Here is a 15,296-nt window from a genome sequence, read left to right as displayed (position 1 = left end):
ATGGTTTATACGCGACTATATACGGCAGGGGTGCCCAATAGGTAGACTGCGACCGCCTGATCGGTAGATCGCGCCCTCTTGGCCGCGTCCCATTGAATTTAGCAGCCAGCAGCTGTATAACGCAGTTTCTGCTGCTGGCCGCTGGAGGAGAGAGCCTGGCCAATCAGGGGAGGGGAGGAGAAAGCCTGGCCAATCAGGGGAGGGGAGGAGAGAGCCTGGCCAATCAGGGGAGGAGAGGCGCGCAGCCAATCAGGAGAGGAGAGGCGCGCAGCCAATCAGGGGAGGAGAGGCGCGCAGCCAATCAGGGGAGGAGAGGCGCGCAGCCAATCGGTAGGAGAGGCGCGCAGCCAATCGGGACTCGGAGAGGCGGAAAACTTCCGAGTTCCGACTCCACTCACGCTGCCCACCGGAGCCAGGCCTGAATACCTGGACACCACCGCGGGAAGACACCGGCCCTATACCCAGGTAACCTATACTGAAGGATCCTATACCCGGCTAACCTATACTGAAGATACCTATACCCAGCTAACCTATACTGAAGGGACCTATACCCGGCTAACCTATACAGAAGGGACCTATACCCGGCTAACCTATACAGAAGGGACCTATACCCGGCTAACCTATACTGAAGGGACCTATACCTAACTACATTTCCGGGGGGGGGGGGGCGGAGGTGCATTTGAAACATCGGTAGATCTCCTGGCCTCGGCGAATTTTAAAGTAGCTCGCGAGCCGAAAAAGTGTGGGCACCCCTGATATACGGTATGCTTTTTCCTCTTTTTATGTTTAGTAGAGCTTTAAATGTCACACATCTGCATACTCACCCTTTATAGTTTTTACAGCTGTTGGTTATGTGTTCCTCATTTTGTCTGGATTGTTAAATCAGTACTTGAGACATTTCATTTTGTGGCTTAATAGGCTCCGAGAATAGGAAAGATGATACAGCTCATCATTAAAGTTCACCCAGCGCATTGTACATACAAAGGCTCATGCACGCTTGCAGAGAGAATATGACTTGGTAAAGATGCTTGATCTAAATGTGTAAAACATCTATGATTCATTATACACATTGACACAAATTACCCTGGGGCACGCAGTCATGTCAAATCAGAATCCTGCACTATGCCAGCCATTTATCAAGCTAATGTGCACCTGTTTGCAATTAATTACAGAAGTGTGTGGGCTGATGTAAGGAAGACCTCTTTAAACAGTTGGAAATGAATTGTGAAATATTCTCAAATGGTGGTTACTGAATCATTACAAAAATCTATATATGTCAAGATTCACATTGCCTACAATGAGACATCACTGGTTTTGTTCTCCAAGGTATAAACAGCCTTTCACTTATCTCCATTCAGACGCAGAATCATTTATCCTGAAAACAAAATGTGAACTTTATCATCATTTGTAAACGGGCTGCAACCTGTATTGATGCAGCTGGCTGTGTTTGGCAAGTGTGCACTGTACATCTTCCTGGAACACATAAATTATTGTAGATTCTTGGAGCATATACAGGGGTGTAAATAGACTGATGTCCACTTCTCTCCCCCACCCCCCTGCAAAAAGAGGAAATATGGGGCTCCCTTGGTTCATACTCACCACTACTCCCCTCCTTCCATTTAAAGTGGTCTGAAAGTCAGCATTTCTACTTAGCTCTAAGGCCCAGTGCACACCAAAAACCTCTAGCAGATCTGCAAAACGCTAGAGGTTTTTGCAGCAGATTTCAGAGGAGCGATTCTAGGCATATTTTCTAAACCTGACTAGCGTTTTTTGGAGCGTGTTTGTATAGCAGATTACAAATATTGTTACAGTAAAAGCTGTTACTGAACAGCTTCTGTAACAAAAACGCCTGGAAAACCGCTGTGATCTAGTGTTTTTCAGAGCTGTTTTCCACTTTCCTATACTTACAGCAGTTTGCGTTTGGGGGGGGAAACGAACCTCTCTGGTGTGCACCATCCCATTCACTTTCATTAGCCAAGCGGTTTTCCTCCTGCAAGCGTTTTAGAAAACGCTGCAGAACCGCTCTGGTGTGCACCAGTCCTAAAAGATTCCTCACAGTTTTAACCCTACTATACCATAATTTTCTCTGTGATTTCCATCTCTCCTGTGCAAGAGTTCAGGTCTGCTTTAAATCGTGGGCCCTTGTGAAGGACAGGTAATGATATTAACTGTAATGTGCCAAGGCTTTATACACTTGCAAATAAATTAACTAATGAGAGTAATGTCTAGATAAATAACTAACAAAAAATATAGCTAATAGAGCTGTATGCCTCTACATATACTCAAAGGTCCCAGTTTTCACTACAGTTTGCCATATTTTAGGACCAAAAAGAGGAGATGCTTGCTGAAAGAGAAAACTTTCTGTCCAAATATGGCCATAACTGGAACGGATTGTGGGCGGAACAGGGTGAGCTTAATGAGCAATTAATGTATTAAGAAAGTCTAGCTAATACATGACATATGTCAGTAATTGAGAAGTGGGCAGCAAAATCAGTACATTGGACTCTGCAGATGGAAGTCCTTTCAACATTTGTTTAAACCATATTAGACTCAATAAAGTTAATGAAATAATAATTGAAATAACAGTTGGTTTCACTTCCAACAGGCTGTAGAATTCACAGCACAGGTGACATCTGAGCTTATACCCCACACTCTATAAATGAAAAAAGTCTGCTGAAGTCATTTATGCAATGTATCAGTAACTAGGGTAATGATTTTGTTGGATTGAGTAGCGCAACTAAAAGAAAGTTAAAAGTTAATTTGCTTGAGTTAAGTAAGGATATATTTCAGTAAGGATATATTTCTTAGACAGTTCATCACCATGGATACATACAGCATGAACACAGTGAAGAGCCAAGTCTTATCAGAGCGTCCCTTGGTTAAATAACTGGACATGAGGAGTTGGTTATGTTCTGCGTCATACCTCGGAGTGGCTGCTGCAGAGGGCAGTCAGTGTGATGTTCCTGACGTCATGTAAACATTCAGCTCCATGTAAAGTGAAGTGTTATTAGGATCAAATTACAGCAGAGTTCCCAGTAACCGGCATGGACAGCCTGATGCTGGATACATGTTGGATACATGGATACATGTGCTTGCCAACTGCTTGAGAAACCGGCCAAAAAAGCAAACCTCACCCGTGCAGGACAGAATTCTCACCGAGCCTCCAGCGACGTCCTATAGCTCCTAGCGTGCTCCTGGTGGCTTTCCGGCATCCACTGTGCATGGCTCCCAGCGTGTCACCTGGCCAACCTCAGGTGACACGCTGGAGCCGTGCATGGACACTAGGAGACCGCTAAGAGCTACAGGACGTCGCTGGAGGCTCGTTGAGCATTTTAGGGCCGGCAAACCCCGCCAAAAAACAGTCCACGTTATCCCATCAAGCACGCCAGTTAGTTGAGACTTCCGGCTACCTGAGTTCCAGATAATGCAAGATTTGCTGTATTTGTTCCTTTATTTAGAGAGTTTTCTACACCTCTCCTTTTAACTCCAGTTCTGTAATTCCTTTCAGGTAACCCTCATGCTGAGACCTCTTGCTAATTTGTTGCATGCTCTGCTGGTGAAGGTACAACCCGAACTCAACAAATAATGGCTCTTAGTGGACTTGTCACCCCCTGCCTGTAGCAGAAAATATGTAAATCTGCTTGTTAATGAACTTTGAATCCAGCATATCAGGAATTCAATTATAATAACTACCTTTTTACCTTGAAAAGTACAGTATGTATTACCTTTTTAAAAACAAAGGTATTTACAGTTAATCACTTCTACTTGTGGAACATTTCAGTATCAACTTTATTTGCCAAGTACATCAGGGGACATACCTCATAATCGCTTATGTTACATACAGGCATTGGCATTTAGTGCAATTTTAACAAAACATTTTTACAAACATAGTGAACAAGGTACAGTGCAAACATCTAGTGCAGTGTAAGACACCTATTTACAGAGAAAGAGCAGGGATACAGCGGCTAAGTTGTCGATGGGGGTATGGGGTATAGTTGGGGCAGGGCCGGCCCGCTCATGAGGCGGGGTGAAACTTTTGCCTCAGGCGGCAAAATTCCAGGGGCGGCACCCGCCCGTCCGTGGGTGCGGGGAGCCGGCCGCCGAGCTGGAGGGGTAGCTGGCAGGACCAGGGTATTGGGCCTAGCGGCGGGGAGGGGGGTCGGACCCCCCCTCCCTCGCCTGGGTCCCCCGTGCTCCGCTCCCCTCCAGCCTTAAATACAAGCAGCCGCTATGTGTAAGAGGCACGGGCGGGGAGGACTCACCTCTTCCTCGTTCCAAGCGTGCGCTCCACTGACGTCACTTCCTGCAACGCTGCAGGAAGTGACGTCAGTGCAGCGCACGCTGGGAAGAGGTGAGTGTCCTCCCCGCCCGTTCCTCTTACACATAGCAGCTGCTTGTATTTAAGGCTGGAGGGTAGCGCAGTTCGTGGGACCCAGGCGAGGGAGGGGGGGTACGACCCCCTCCCCGCCGCTAGGCCCAATACCCCCGTCCTGCCAGCTACCCCTCCAGCTCGGCGGCCCCCCAGAGCGCGCCCCCCCGGCGGCGGCGGAATTTTTTTTTTTTGCCTCAGGCGGCAAATAGTCTAGGGCCAGCCCTGAGTTGGGGGATCGGTTGAAAAGGGCGCCTGAGCTGCCTGTATGAAAAGTAGGGATGCTCATTCGGATTCCACGGAAATGCAATTTCCGAAATTCCGATCGGAAATTGCATTTCCGCATCGGATTGTGGAAATCGGTAATGCAAGTGCATTAGGCGGATTTCCGCCGGAAATCACGGAAATTTCCGCCGGAAATCGCAGAAATTCCGCCCGACTTTAACATCGATTTTCTCAAAAACTATAAGGTCTTTTTGAAAATCCGCATCTGCCTATTTTCTGCATTTACATTACAGTAAAAATCCGCCGACTTTAGTGGTTAATAGCAAAGCCCCCATAAGTCCTAGAAACACCAAATTTTCAGGGTTTATTAAGCAGAATCTCCTGAACAAGATGCAAAAAAAGGTTTTCAAAAAGACCTTATAGTTTTTGAGAAAATCGATGTTAAAGTCGGGCGGAATTTCCGTGATTTCCGGCGGAAATTCCGCATTGGAATGCGGAAATTGGTAGCGGAAAGCGGAATCGGTATTTGGCAATGGCGGATTTACCGCAGAATCGGAAATTGCCATTTCCGACCATCCCTAATGAAAAGGGCGCCGCCATAGACATCAATGTTATTTCTGGAAATACGGGCTACAAGGTGTAGAAAAGGGCGCCCGAGTTTTGATATAGGCTACAAGCGGGCTCCCCTTTGTAGCCCATATTTTTTCGGCTACAGTAGGGCGCCCCTTTGTAGCCCATATTTTTTTCGGCTACAAGGTTTTCGGCTACAGCAAGGTGCCCCTTTGTAGCCCATATTATTGCCTTTTTTTTGTAGCCTATGTTTTTATATGGGCTACAAGTGCTGGAAGCCGAATTATTTCATTCCCCCACTATCCATGGCGGCCTGGAGGGGCAATAGTAATTTACACATCCCGGAGTTTTTTTTGTAGCCGAAGTTTTTATATGGGCTACAAGCACTGTAAGCCGAATTATTTTATTCCCCCACTATCCATGGCGTCCTGGAGGGGGAATAGTAATTTACATCCCGGAGTTGTTTTGTAGCCGAAGTTTTTATATGGGCTACACCAGGCGCCTTTTTTTTGTAGCCGAAGTTTTTATATGGGCTACACCAGGCGCCTTTTTTTTGTAGCCGAAGTTTTTATATGGGCTACACCAGGCGCCTTTTTTGTAACCGAAGTTTATATGGGCTACACCAGGCGCCTTTTTTGTAGACGAAGTTGGTATATATGGGCTCCACCAGGCGCCCTTTTTTACTGGCGCCCTTTTCATGTAGACCCATAGTTGGGGGGGGGGGGGTGTATATTTCAGGAGAAGGACAACGTGGGGAATTCCTGTGCCTAAAGGTTTTGGTAGGGATGAAGTTCAAAGTAGCACTTGCCGGGATGGGATGGGTCACGCATAATTCTGTTTTCCCTGGTCCTTAGTCTAGAGGTGTTGAGGAGGTCCAGTGATGTCAGGGGGGACCCAATGATCCACTCTGCAGCATTGATGACCCTTTGGAAGTGGTACTTATCATTTGCTGATGTGCCAGCAAACCAGAAGATGATAGAAGAACAGAGGATTATTTCAGTGGTGGAGGACTAGAAGCTAGACAGTAGCTCTTGCGGCATTCTGAATTTTTGCAACTGACACAGGAAGAACAACCTCTGTTGAGCCTTGCCCTGTGTTTTGATGGTGTTCTTACCCCATCTTTGGTCTTCAGTAATTGCCCAGGAACTGAACTTTTGATACCCTAGTAACGTCAGTGCCTTTGAGTTGGCGCAGGTTTCTTCTGAAGTCCATGTTAGAGTGATAATCATCTAGGGCTTGGTTCACTAACGGGTGTTAAGGCTTTGCACGCGCAAACTTGGGCGCTAAGTAGTTTGCACGTGCAAAGTTTTTGCTGTTTGCGTGCTGTTTTAGCGCACGAACGGCGTTACACGGTGTGCATGAAGTGCGTTACGCCATTACATTACGATCACGCGATTTGCAATGACTTTGCGTGCTTATTATCATTATCACATGAAGTCAATGCAGATCACGCTACTTTGCAAGCAAAGCGTTTGCACGCAACCCTTGATGCACAAAACTTTACATGCGTGCTTGTTAGCACGTGCAAAGCGGCTTTTCACTGCCGTGCTAACACTTAGCACGCTTTAGTGAATCAAGCCCCTAGTCTGAACAGTGGCATAAATAATGAGCTTGGGGCCCCTGTGCAAGTTTTACATGGGGCCCCAAGAACTCAGTTGATATGGAGCCACAAAACATACCAAGGACAGCTGCAGTGTCGACGAGGTGTGATCAGAGTAAGAAAATGGTTTGCTAAGGATTACTGCTGTTCATTGCACATATAGAGGTGTTCGTTACCAGCATAGCAACAATTAAATGGTCAAGGTGCCCCTGTGCAGTCACAACCTCTGCATCCCCTGTTGCTAAGCCACAGAGTCCAACTGACAGATAGACCAGGTTCAGAATTGTTTGGTTAGAAATAAAACCACAGGATTAGTTTCACATACTGTAAGTGGATCTTCAGTCATTATTCATATACTTTGTTTGTGAGTAATTTTTGACATAACTGACAATTTTACATCCTTGTTTTTTTTTTTTTTGTTTTTGTTTTTTTCATTGTCTTGATATCTAATTCTAATATACAGATCTGTAGTTTCTCCCTCTAGTGGCTGTGCAGGCTACTAACAATTGTAGAATCTTTAAAGAAAAAGTTCAAAAAAAATGTATTTATTGCATGTAGAACTAAAATAAATAAATGTGTTTTTACATTTTTGAAAAAGTGAAATACTATACAATAAATAAAGGTTATGCTTGTTAGCACCCAATTTGATTGTTAACTGAAAAGTTTTTTCAGGAAAAAAAGTAAACCGATGAAGTCTTTTAAAAAGCAATGACAAAAGAATGATGAAATCTCAAGGGAAAAAAGATAAGAGAAAGAAAACAGAAGCCAAAGCCAGTGTCGGATGTGCGTAAAGAAAATTGGTACTCACAAAACTAAGTGTTCTACATAAACAACCACTCCGTAGAAAGATAGAAAGAAAACAAAGCACCGTAGAGAACGTTTATAGAATTCCTGAAGCATTTAGCCTGATGAAGCGGACACTATAGTCAACGAAATGCATTGTGCTGCAATAAAGTGGTTTTTTTTTGGGCTGAATGTGCCTGTGTCTTCCCTGGAGGCAAGTCACTCCTTTGACTCTACTCTAGATGCCTAATTATTTTATTTCATTAGGCTCCTCTGTTTTCTGTTGGTATTACAAATGTAAAGTTTTCAGACTTAGCGACTGATAGTTAATCGTTATGATGCTCTGTGGAGTTATATTGTCTTTACTGTACTGCAGCAAAACAATTCCATCCTTGTACTGTACATTCAAAGATTTTCAGTCAAGCCAGCAGGTGGTGCTCTAAATAAGTACAGTATTGCATTTTAAGTTTTTTAATATTTTCTTGTGATAAGGATAAGAACCAGAGGCGCCAAAAAGAGTAAAAACAATGCTAAGATTAAAAATTGGGGGGAGACGTACTCACCACCCATCCAACAGACCAAGAACCAACAGAAAACACAATGTTTGATCAAAAATTCCGCAATTTATTGGTACTCCCGGGTGCTGCGCGTTTCACGGGATTATCCCGCTTCCTCAGGCAATCAAACAGGAGCACAAGCTACAAAAAATACAAAACAATAACATACATAAATAAAGGACCCCAAATGCTTGTGATACTTTAAAACAGAAGTCAGCGCTTCACAAGATAAAGTGCAAACAACAGTGCAGGCATATACCTTATGTACATACCAACTTCAAAGAATCAATCACTAGGATTAATTTGAGTATCTATATAAGCAGATGTTCCAGAGATACAACTTATAAAATGATAAAGGTGTATAACCTGTATATCCTATGTACCGCTATCTTCAGTGTCATGATTAATCATAATGGCTGTCATCACCCAGTATCTAGTAATTTGTACTGGCCTCAAATGGTTGTGATGGTATGTTACATGATCAAAGCTGACCAGGTCTATAATTGCTTAACCTGAGATGAAATAGTCGCCGGGTAAATTGTTCAGTGCAGTGCTCAATAAGTCAATAATATAAAGATTAGGCCTAGTAAAGACAAAGTAATGAAGGGACTTACCAGTTGGGGGTCTGGAACGAGCTCAGCGCCTCAGTGGGGAACGAGGCGCACTGAGCACTACAAATAGCCTGGATGAGAGGAGAACGCCATCTCCGCATTGTCCTGCGTCACATCCGCTGCGCTGAGCGGAAGTGGCGTTTGGCGCCATTTAATATTTTCTTGAACAAAATAAAATATATATATATACTAATACAAAATCTTATAAATAAAAATGTTAAAAGCATACCCTGTCTCAAGTTTAAAAATCAAACAAACAAGAAGAGCAAGGGGCCCTTAAAAATGACCACTTTCTCCTTTAATCTGCATCTCTGTCCAACCGATCGACCATCTGATTTGATAATTATTATTGAATCATATGAAATCATATGAATCATATGAAAATCGGTGCTGGTGAGAGCATGCCCGATCGACGATGCAACCAATTTTGGGCCAAAATTGGTTGCATGTATCAATCGGACATGCTGCAACATGTCGGGCTGTCGTGGTCGATCGAGTGCGCTGAAGTAACGACGAGTGATATCGGGAATTAAGAGAAAACCTTGTACTGCGCGTGCGCAGGATGTTCTTGACGACAGGATGCGAACAAAACAAGACACAGATCATTTATACCATGCTTTTCTCCTGCCAGACTCAAAGCACCAGAGCTGCAGCCGCTCTATAGCCGGTAGCAATACTAGGGAGTCTTGCCCAATGTTTCCTTACTGAATAGGTGCAGGCTTACTGAACAGGCAGAGCCAAGATTCGAACCCAGGTCTCCTGGGTCAGAGTCAGAGCCCTTAACCAGTACACTGTCCAGCCACTTTTTAACCAGTACACTATCCCGCAACAAGGATGAGCACTGCCAGGGCCACGCGGGTGCAGTGGCCCGCTGACTCTCACTCGGCCGAAAACTAAACTTAGCCGTGGTGGGGGATGGAGCATTATCGAGGACCGGGGAGGGCACAGGATGGCTGCAGGGGGGCCCAGGTAAGTGAAACTTTTTTTTAAGTCAATTAAGTTCCCTTTAAACAAAACACCTATACCCCTCATCACCACCACTACCCTGTAATGTACCTTTATAGTGCTCCCTCTTCAGGCATTTCACAATTTTGCAATGTACATGGGCTGCTGTCATAACAATTTCTAGCATAATGTTCCTACTATAGAGGGGCATAACTATGAATCATGGGGCCCCCCAGAAAAACTTTAATGAGGCCCCTTTAATCTTCACAACCCTTCCATTGCCTCCCCTTGGTTACCCTCATAGCCCGGGGGTCCATCTTACAGGGGTCGTAAAACAAGTGTGGACATCAGGATCTTCAAATTCACAAAATGTGAAATACCTGATCTGGAGCATCGGTGGGAGGGAAGGTTAGTAGTTGCCCCCCCCCCGATTCCCTTGAGCAGGGGCTGCTCCACAATAGTTACGCTCTGGCTCCTATACCAACTTCTATTCTATAATGTCCCCACTATTACAATTGCAGCCATAATGCCCCTCCACCATAACAAGCAAACATGGCATAGTTTCCCCTATAACAAGCACCTCGATTATGCCTTTCATAAGTCAGATATCTGTTCTATGTCTTCCATTTAGCAATGGGGCCCCTATTATGTCTCCCTTATAAGTAGAGCTCCCATAATAGCTGCCATATGACAAAAGCCTGTTACTGTATATCTTTTATATAATCTGTGTCCCATTGTGTCTCCCATAAAGCAAGTGCAGGCATTCCCACATCCTAAAACAGAGGTGAAGATTATTATTTATTTATATAGTGCCAACATTTTCCATAGTGCTGTACATAGTACAAAATAAAATTTGAGGAACATATATACATGAGAAGTTCAACACACTGTAGAATCATGAAATCCAGCAATACAAGCACAAATACATCCATAGTTAACCACTTCACCCACAAGGGGTTTTTACCTGTAACCAACACCTCCAATCTCATCTCATTGATTGGACTCCAGCTGGCTGACCCGTCACTTAGAGATGGCCCGAACCTCCGATTTTAGGTTAGCGAACTCCGTTCGCGAACTTCCGCAAAAGGTTTGGTTTGCGCGAACTTTCGTGAACCGCAATAGACTTCAATGGGGATGCGAACTTTGAAAACTAGAAACATTTATGCTGGCCACAAAAGTGATGGAAAAGATGTTTCAAGGAGTCTAACACCTGGAGGGGGGCATGGATGAGTGGGATAGACGCCAAAAGTCCCAGGGAAAAATCTGTATTTGAGGCAAAGCAGCGTTTTAAGGGCAGAAATCACATTGAATCCTAAATTGCAGGCCTAAAGTGCTTTCAAACATCTTGCATGTGTATACATCAATCAGGGAGTGTAATTAGAGTACTGCTTCACACTGACACACCAAACTCACTGTGTAACGGCTGTTTGCGTAGTGACGGCCGTGTTGGACTGGTGTGCACCATGGCGATATCGGTTTTCAAGCCCATATGGTCGCCGAGCTATGGTAGCTCAATGATAGAACAACAGTGACTGTCCAGCTGATCAAATTTGGTCTGTCCACAATGAAGCAACGACCTTATTATCTTCTTGTATGTAGGTAGGCATAGGTAGGTGCCCCAGTATAGGTAGGTAGGTATAGGTGGGTGCCCCAGCAGTTAGCTAGGCATAGGTAGGAGTCCCAGTATAGGTAGGTAGGCATATATAGGTGCCCTAGTATAGGTAAGTTGGCATAGGTAGGTGTCCCAGTATAGGTAGATAGGCATAGGTAGGTGCCCCAGTAGTTAGCTAGGCATAGGTAGAAGTCCCATTATAGGTAGGTAGGCATAGGTAGGTGTCCCAGTGATATTATATTATGTATAGGTAGATAGGCATAGGTAGGTGCCCCAGTAGTTAGCTAGGCATAGGTAGGAGACCCAGTATAGGTAGGTAGGCATAGGTAGGTGCCCTAGTATAGGTAGGTAGGTAGGCATAGGTAGGTGTCCCTGTATAGGTAAGTAGGTGCCCCAGTAGTTAGGTAGGCATAGGTAGGTGTCCCAGTATAGATAGTTAGGCAGGGCCTGGCTGACACAGTAATAGCAATTACCAAGGTCCAGCTGCAACATATAGGGCTGTATAATGTCAGTGTCAGTGGGCAACACAAAAAATAACACATCAGGAGAGCTGTTGAGTGGTGCTATTTTAGCAATACCAATCAATAACAATCAGCCAGGAGCAAGCTAACAAGCCTACAAGAGCCTAACTAATCTTTCCCTATGAGAGTCTACCAGCAGCTGTCCCTTCACTCAGTAATGCAGGCACACAAGTGAGTGTAAAGCCCGGGGCTGCCTGCCTTATATAAGGGGGGGAGTGGCTCCAGGAGAGAGTGTAGCCTAATTGGCTACAATGTGCCTGCTGACTGTGATGTAGAGGGTCAAAGTTGACCCTAATGGCGCACTATGGGGGCGAATCGAACTTCCGCAAAAGTTCGTGCGAACCACCGAAAGTGCGCCTGGAACCGTTTGCATGCGAACCGTTCAAGCCATCTCTACCGTCACTCCAATTAGCTCTTGGAGATGTCATTGGTCTAGAGGTTCACATACTTTTTCCACCTGCACTGTGAATGTTTACATGGTATGTTCAATAAAAACATGGACACATTAAATTAGTTGAGTGGTATTAGTTTAAGCAGACTGTGATAGTCTATTGTTGTGACTTAGATGAAGATCAGATCACATTTTATGAGCAATTTGTGCAGAAATCCATATAATTCAAAAGTTTTCACATACTTTTTATTGCTACTGTACACAAATTTGTTTGTTGCAGGCAGTAATCCGATAGCTGTAATAACAGTAGTATTATATTACTGATATTATATTATGTAAGTGGTATAGTTGCACCAAACTCTTATCCTAAGCTATCTTCTCACACTCACAATCCCATTGTGAACATTTAACACTAAACTTCCTATCGGCTCTTTTAACACTATGCTTTCAATGGTTACACCCGACACAAACCTTCTTGTGGCAATTCCTAACATCAACTTCCTACCGCTGCACCAAACATTGACCTCCTTGCCACGATATCTAACACTAACCTTCCTTCCGCTACACCTAACACTCACCTTGTTTCAGCAACCATCATATCGGTACACCTAATATTAACCTTCTTGCCACACTACCTAACACTAACCTTCCTTCTGCTACACCTAACACTAACCTTCCTACCACTACGCCTAACACTAACCTTCTTGCTGTAACATCTAAGGCTAACCTTTCTACCGCTATACTGCTACACCTAACTTTAACATTCTTACCGCTACATTTGCACCCTTTACCGATTGACACGCCACTTGACAATCGTCATAGCCATTTCCCACCATCATAGGCATCACCTTGCTGCTTACCGACTATCGTGCCAAATCCAGTAAACTCGAGTGCCCAATAGCCACAATTTAACATTTCATGTCATAGCACTGTTGAGCAGTGGTGAGCGAAAATGCTGATATTCTTTTCACGTTATTTTCATGAAAATAAGTACAATTTTCTTTTTGACAAGCGAAAATACGATTGAGTAGTTTAGCATTCTTTCGCTTTTAATTTTTGCTTTCTATAAGGCCTAATCTGGAGAGACAAGAAATTACTTCCTATTAATGTTTGCGTTTTCATGCAAAGCACATTTTGAATATGACAGTTATTTTCGAAAACTGCTATTTGGTTGAAAATGTGGCACTTGTTTTTTAAATTCGCAATTTGGGCGAAAGCGCAAGCAGCACTGCTGTTTAGGTGCGATGGAAGCCGTTGCATACCTAAATAGGAGCTCCGTAGCAGGATGGAGTGGGTAATATTACACTAAAAGTCCAGCAAGATTTTATTCCTATTGCCATCACCATCAACCAGAAAACAGAAAATATCATTCTTCTACATGCAGAACACTGCCTGCTCACATTATGGTCCTTTTGAGCCTGGCCTCTGACTGAATCCTTAGAAGTTTGACAGCTGCTGGGGACCAGAAGCACTCTCTACCTTGGGGTAATGAATACAGACCACCAGTAGTCAGTCCATACCCTGGAAGTGAGTGGCTTAAATAGCTTCAGAAAAGCCAACATTACATGAAGAAGGAAGTCATATAGGAAAGATCCAAACAGCAGCATCAGCTAAAGATGTTACCAAGGTTGCCAATTACAATACAAAAAGTTCCCTGGTGTGAAATCATCTTCTATCTCCATTTAGACTCCCGCGTACATCTCATTGTTTGGCCCTTATGAATTGTTTAAAGACAGTAGTACAAGCTGGAATTCCTTTACAACCTATTAAAACACTGGCCCAACAGAACCCATCATACTTAAAAAAATATATAGTTCTGAGCCAAAATTTGGACTCCATTCACTTATTTGTGAGTCTTAAAAATAACAATCGGAAATATTTTAATGTAAGACACTTTTACAGACCTCAGTTCAATACTTCACGATATAAACAAAAGAGTTTAACAAAACAGCGGTGGTATTTTCCAGCTAGAGCTGTCTAATAAAATCACTAAAGCAATTCAGCAACTTTTCAAGTGTGGCAGTGAAGTCCTCTGCCTCTAATGCACTGTGCTAGTGATGCTACGCAGACCACTTAAGATAAATAAGAGTGGAGTGTGCGGTACTTACATCCCCTGCAAACGCTGAACCATTTTATCATTGGATTCCTTTTTTTTTATTTTGGGAGAGGTGTATTGCTGCTCCGAGTCTTCCGAAGTTGAAGAATCCATTGTAATTGTCTTAAGGTGTGATAGTCACATGGATGACGATAAGCCCCATAGAGTAAAAGCATTCCTTAGTCCATCGTAATCCACTAAACCAATGCATGTGAAAATATGAAAGTTAACAACCAGTCCATAAAAGATGTAAAGCGTGAGCTAAAGCTCTCCTTCTATTTGTAAGAATTAACCTTAATGGATAATCCCAGTGTTCTGTCTCTGTTGGCTTGCAGCAGTTTTAAGTATCCTTTTTCTCTGATAAGTAGAAGCAGTGCATGCAAGATGGTTAAGTATACCACTGCCTGCCTGTACGTTCCGGCTCTTCCCACATGCTGCTGAGTTTTACAGTTGTGTGCACTGAAGCACAAAAGCACTTTGCAATATCCAAGGATTCATTGTCATTTGGAATAAAGGAGAATTACTTAAGCTCTCCGCAAGAGACAGATCGGTGCTAGCAAATAAAAAATACCGAGACAGAAATACAAAACAAAAAAGAGAGAGAGAAAAAGCAAAAGAAAAAAATAGCTTGAACAAACCAAAATGATAATAATCTCCACGGTCGGATAAAAGAGCCCATATTTTGCTGCAGATCTGCAGAAAACGTTTAAAGGTTTAATCTGAGCATTAGCGCTGCTATAAAAAAAAAAAATAGATCGCTAGTCTTTGTGGATGAGATGCAGTTCAAGGATCTGGTATCATCTGGTCCAGAAGGCATTTTATGACTATTCTCCTCCTCTTAGCAACTCGGGCACAATAGGTAAATGTCACTTACACCAGTGATGATCGTAGCAGCTGCAACACACACTATACCTCACTTTTCCCTCAAACCCTTTAGGTCATGCCGTGAGAGAGAGAATAGCAAATAGTTCAAGCTAATCAAGATGGCATGAGTCAGAACCGCTTTGAAAATACACC

At 43.7% G+C, this 15,296-nt stretch overlaps 1 protein-coding gene across 1 annotated transcript in view; it reads right to left on the bottom strand.

Moving 5' to 3' along the window:
* PDE1A (phosphodiesterase 1A) overlaps positions 1-14,800 on the bottom strand; it is a 355,852-nt gene extending 341,052 nt beyond the window's left edge. The window contains exon 1 of the mRNA XM_068246998.1: positions 14,293-14,800. Within this exon, the coding sequence (XP_068103099.1) occupies positions 14,293-14,393 (101 nt within the window). The 5' untranslated portion in view covers positions 14,394-14,800. The remainder of the gene's footprint in view (positions 1-14,292) is intronic.
* Positions 14,801-15,296: the final 496 nt, after the last annotated feature.

This window comes from Hyperolius riggenbachi, chromosome 7, assembly GCF_040937935.1.
Source record: "Hyperolius riggenbachi isolate aHypRig1 chromosome 7, aHypRig1.pri, whole genome shotgun sequence".
Taxonomy (NCBI): domain Eukaryota; kingdom Metazoa; phylum Chordata; class Amphibia; order Anura; family Hyperoliidae; genus Hyperolius; species Hyperolius riggenbachi.
This window is presented reverse-complemented; position numbering and strand designations above follow the sequence as displayed.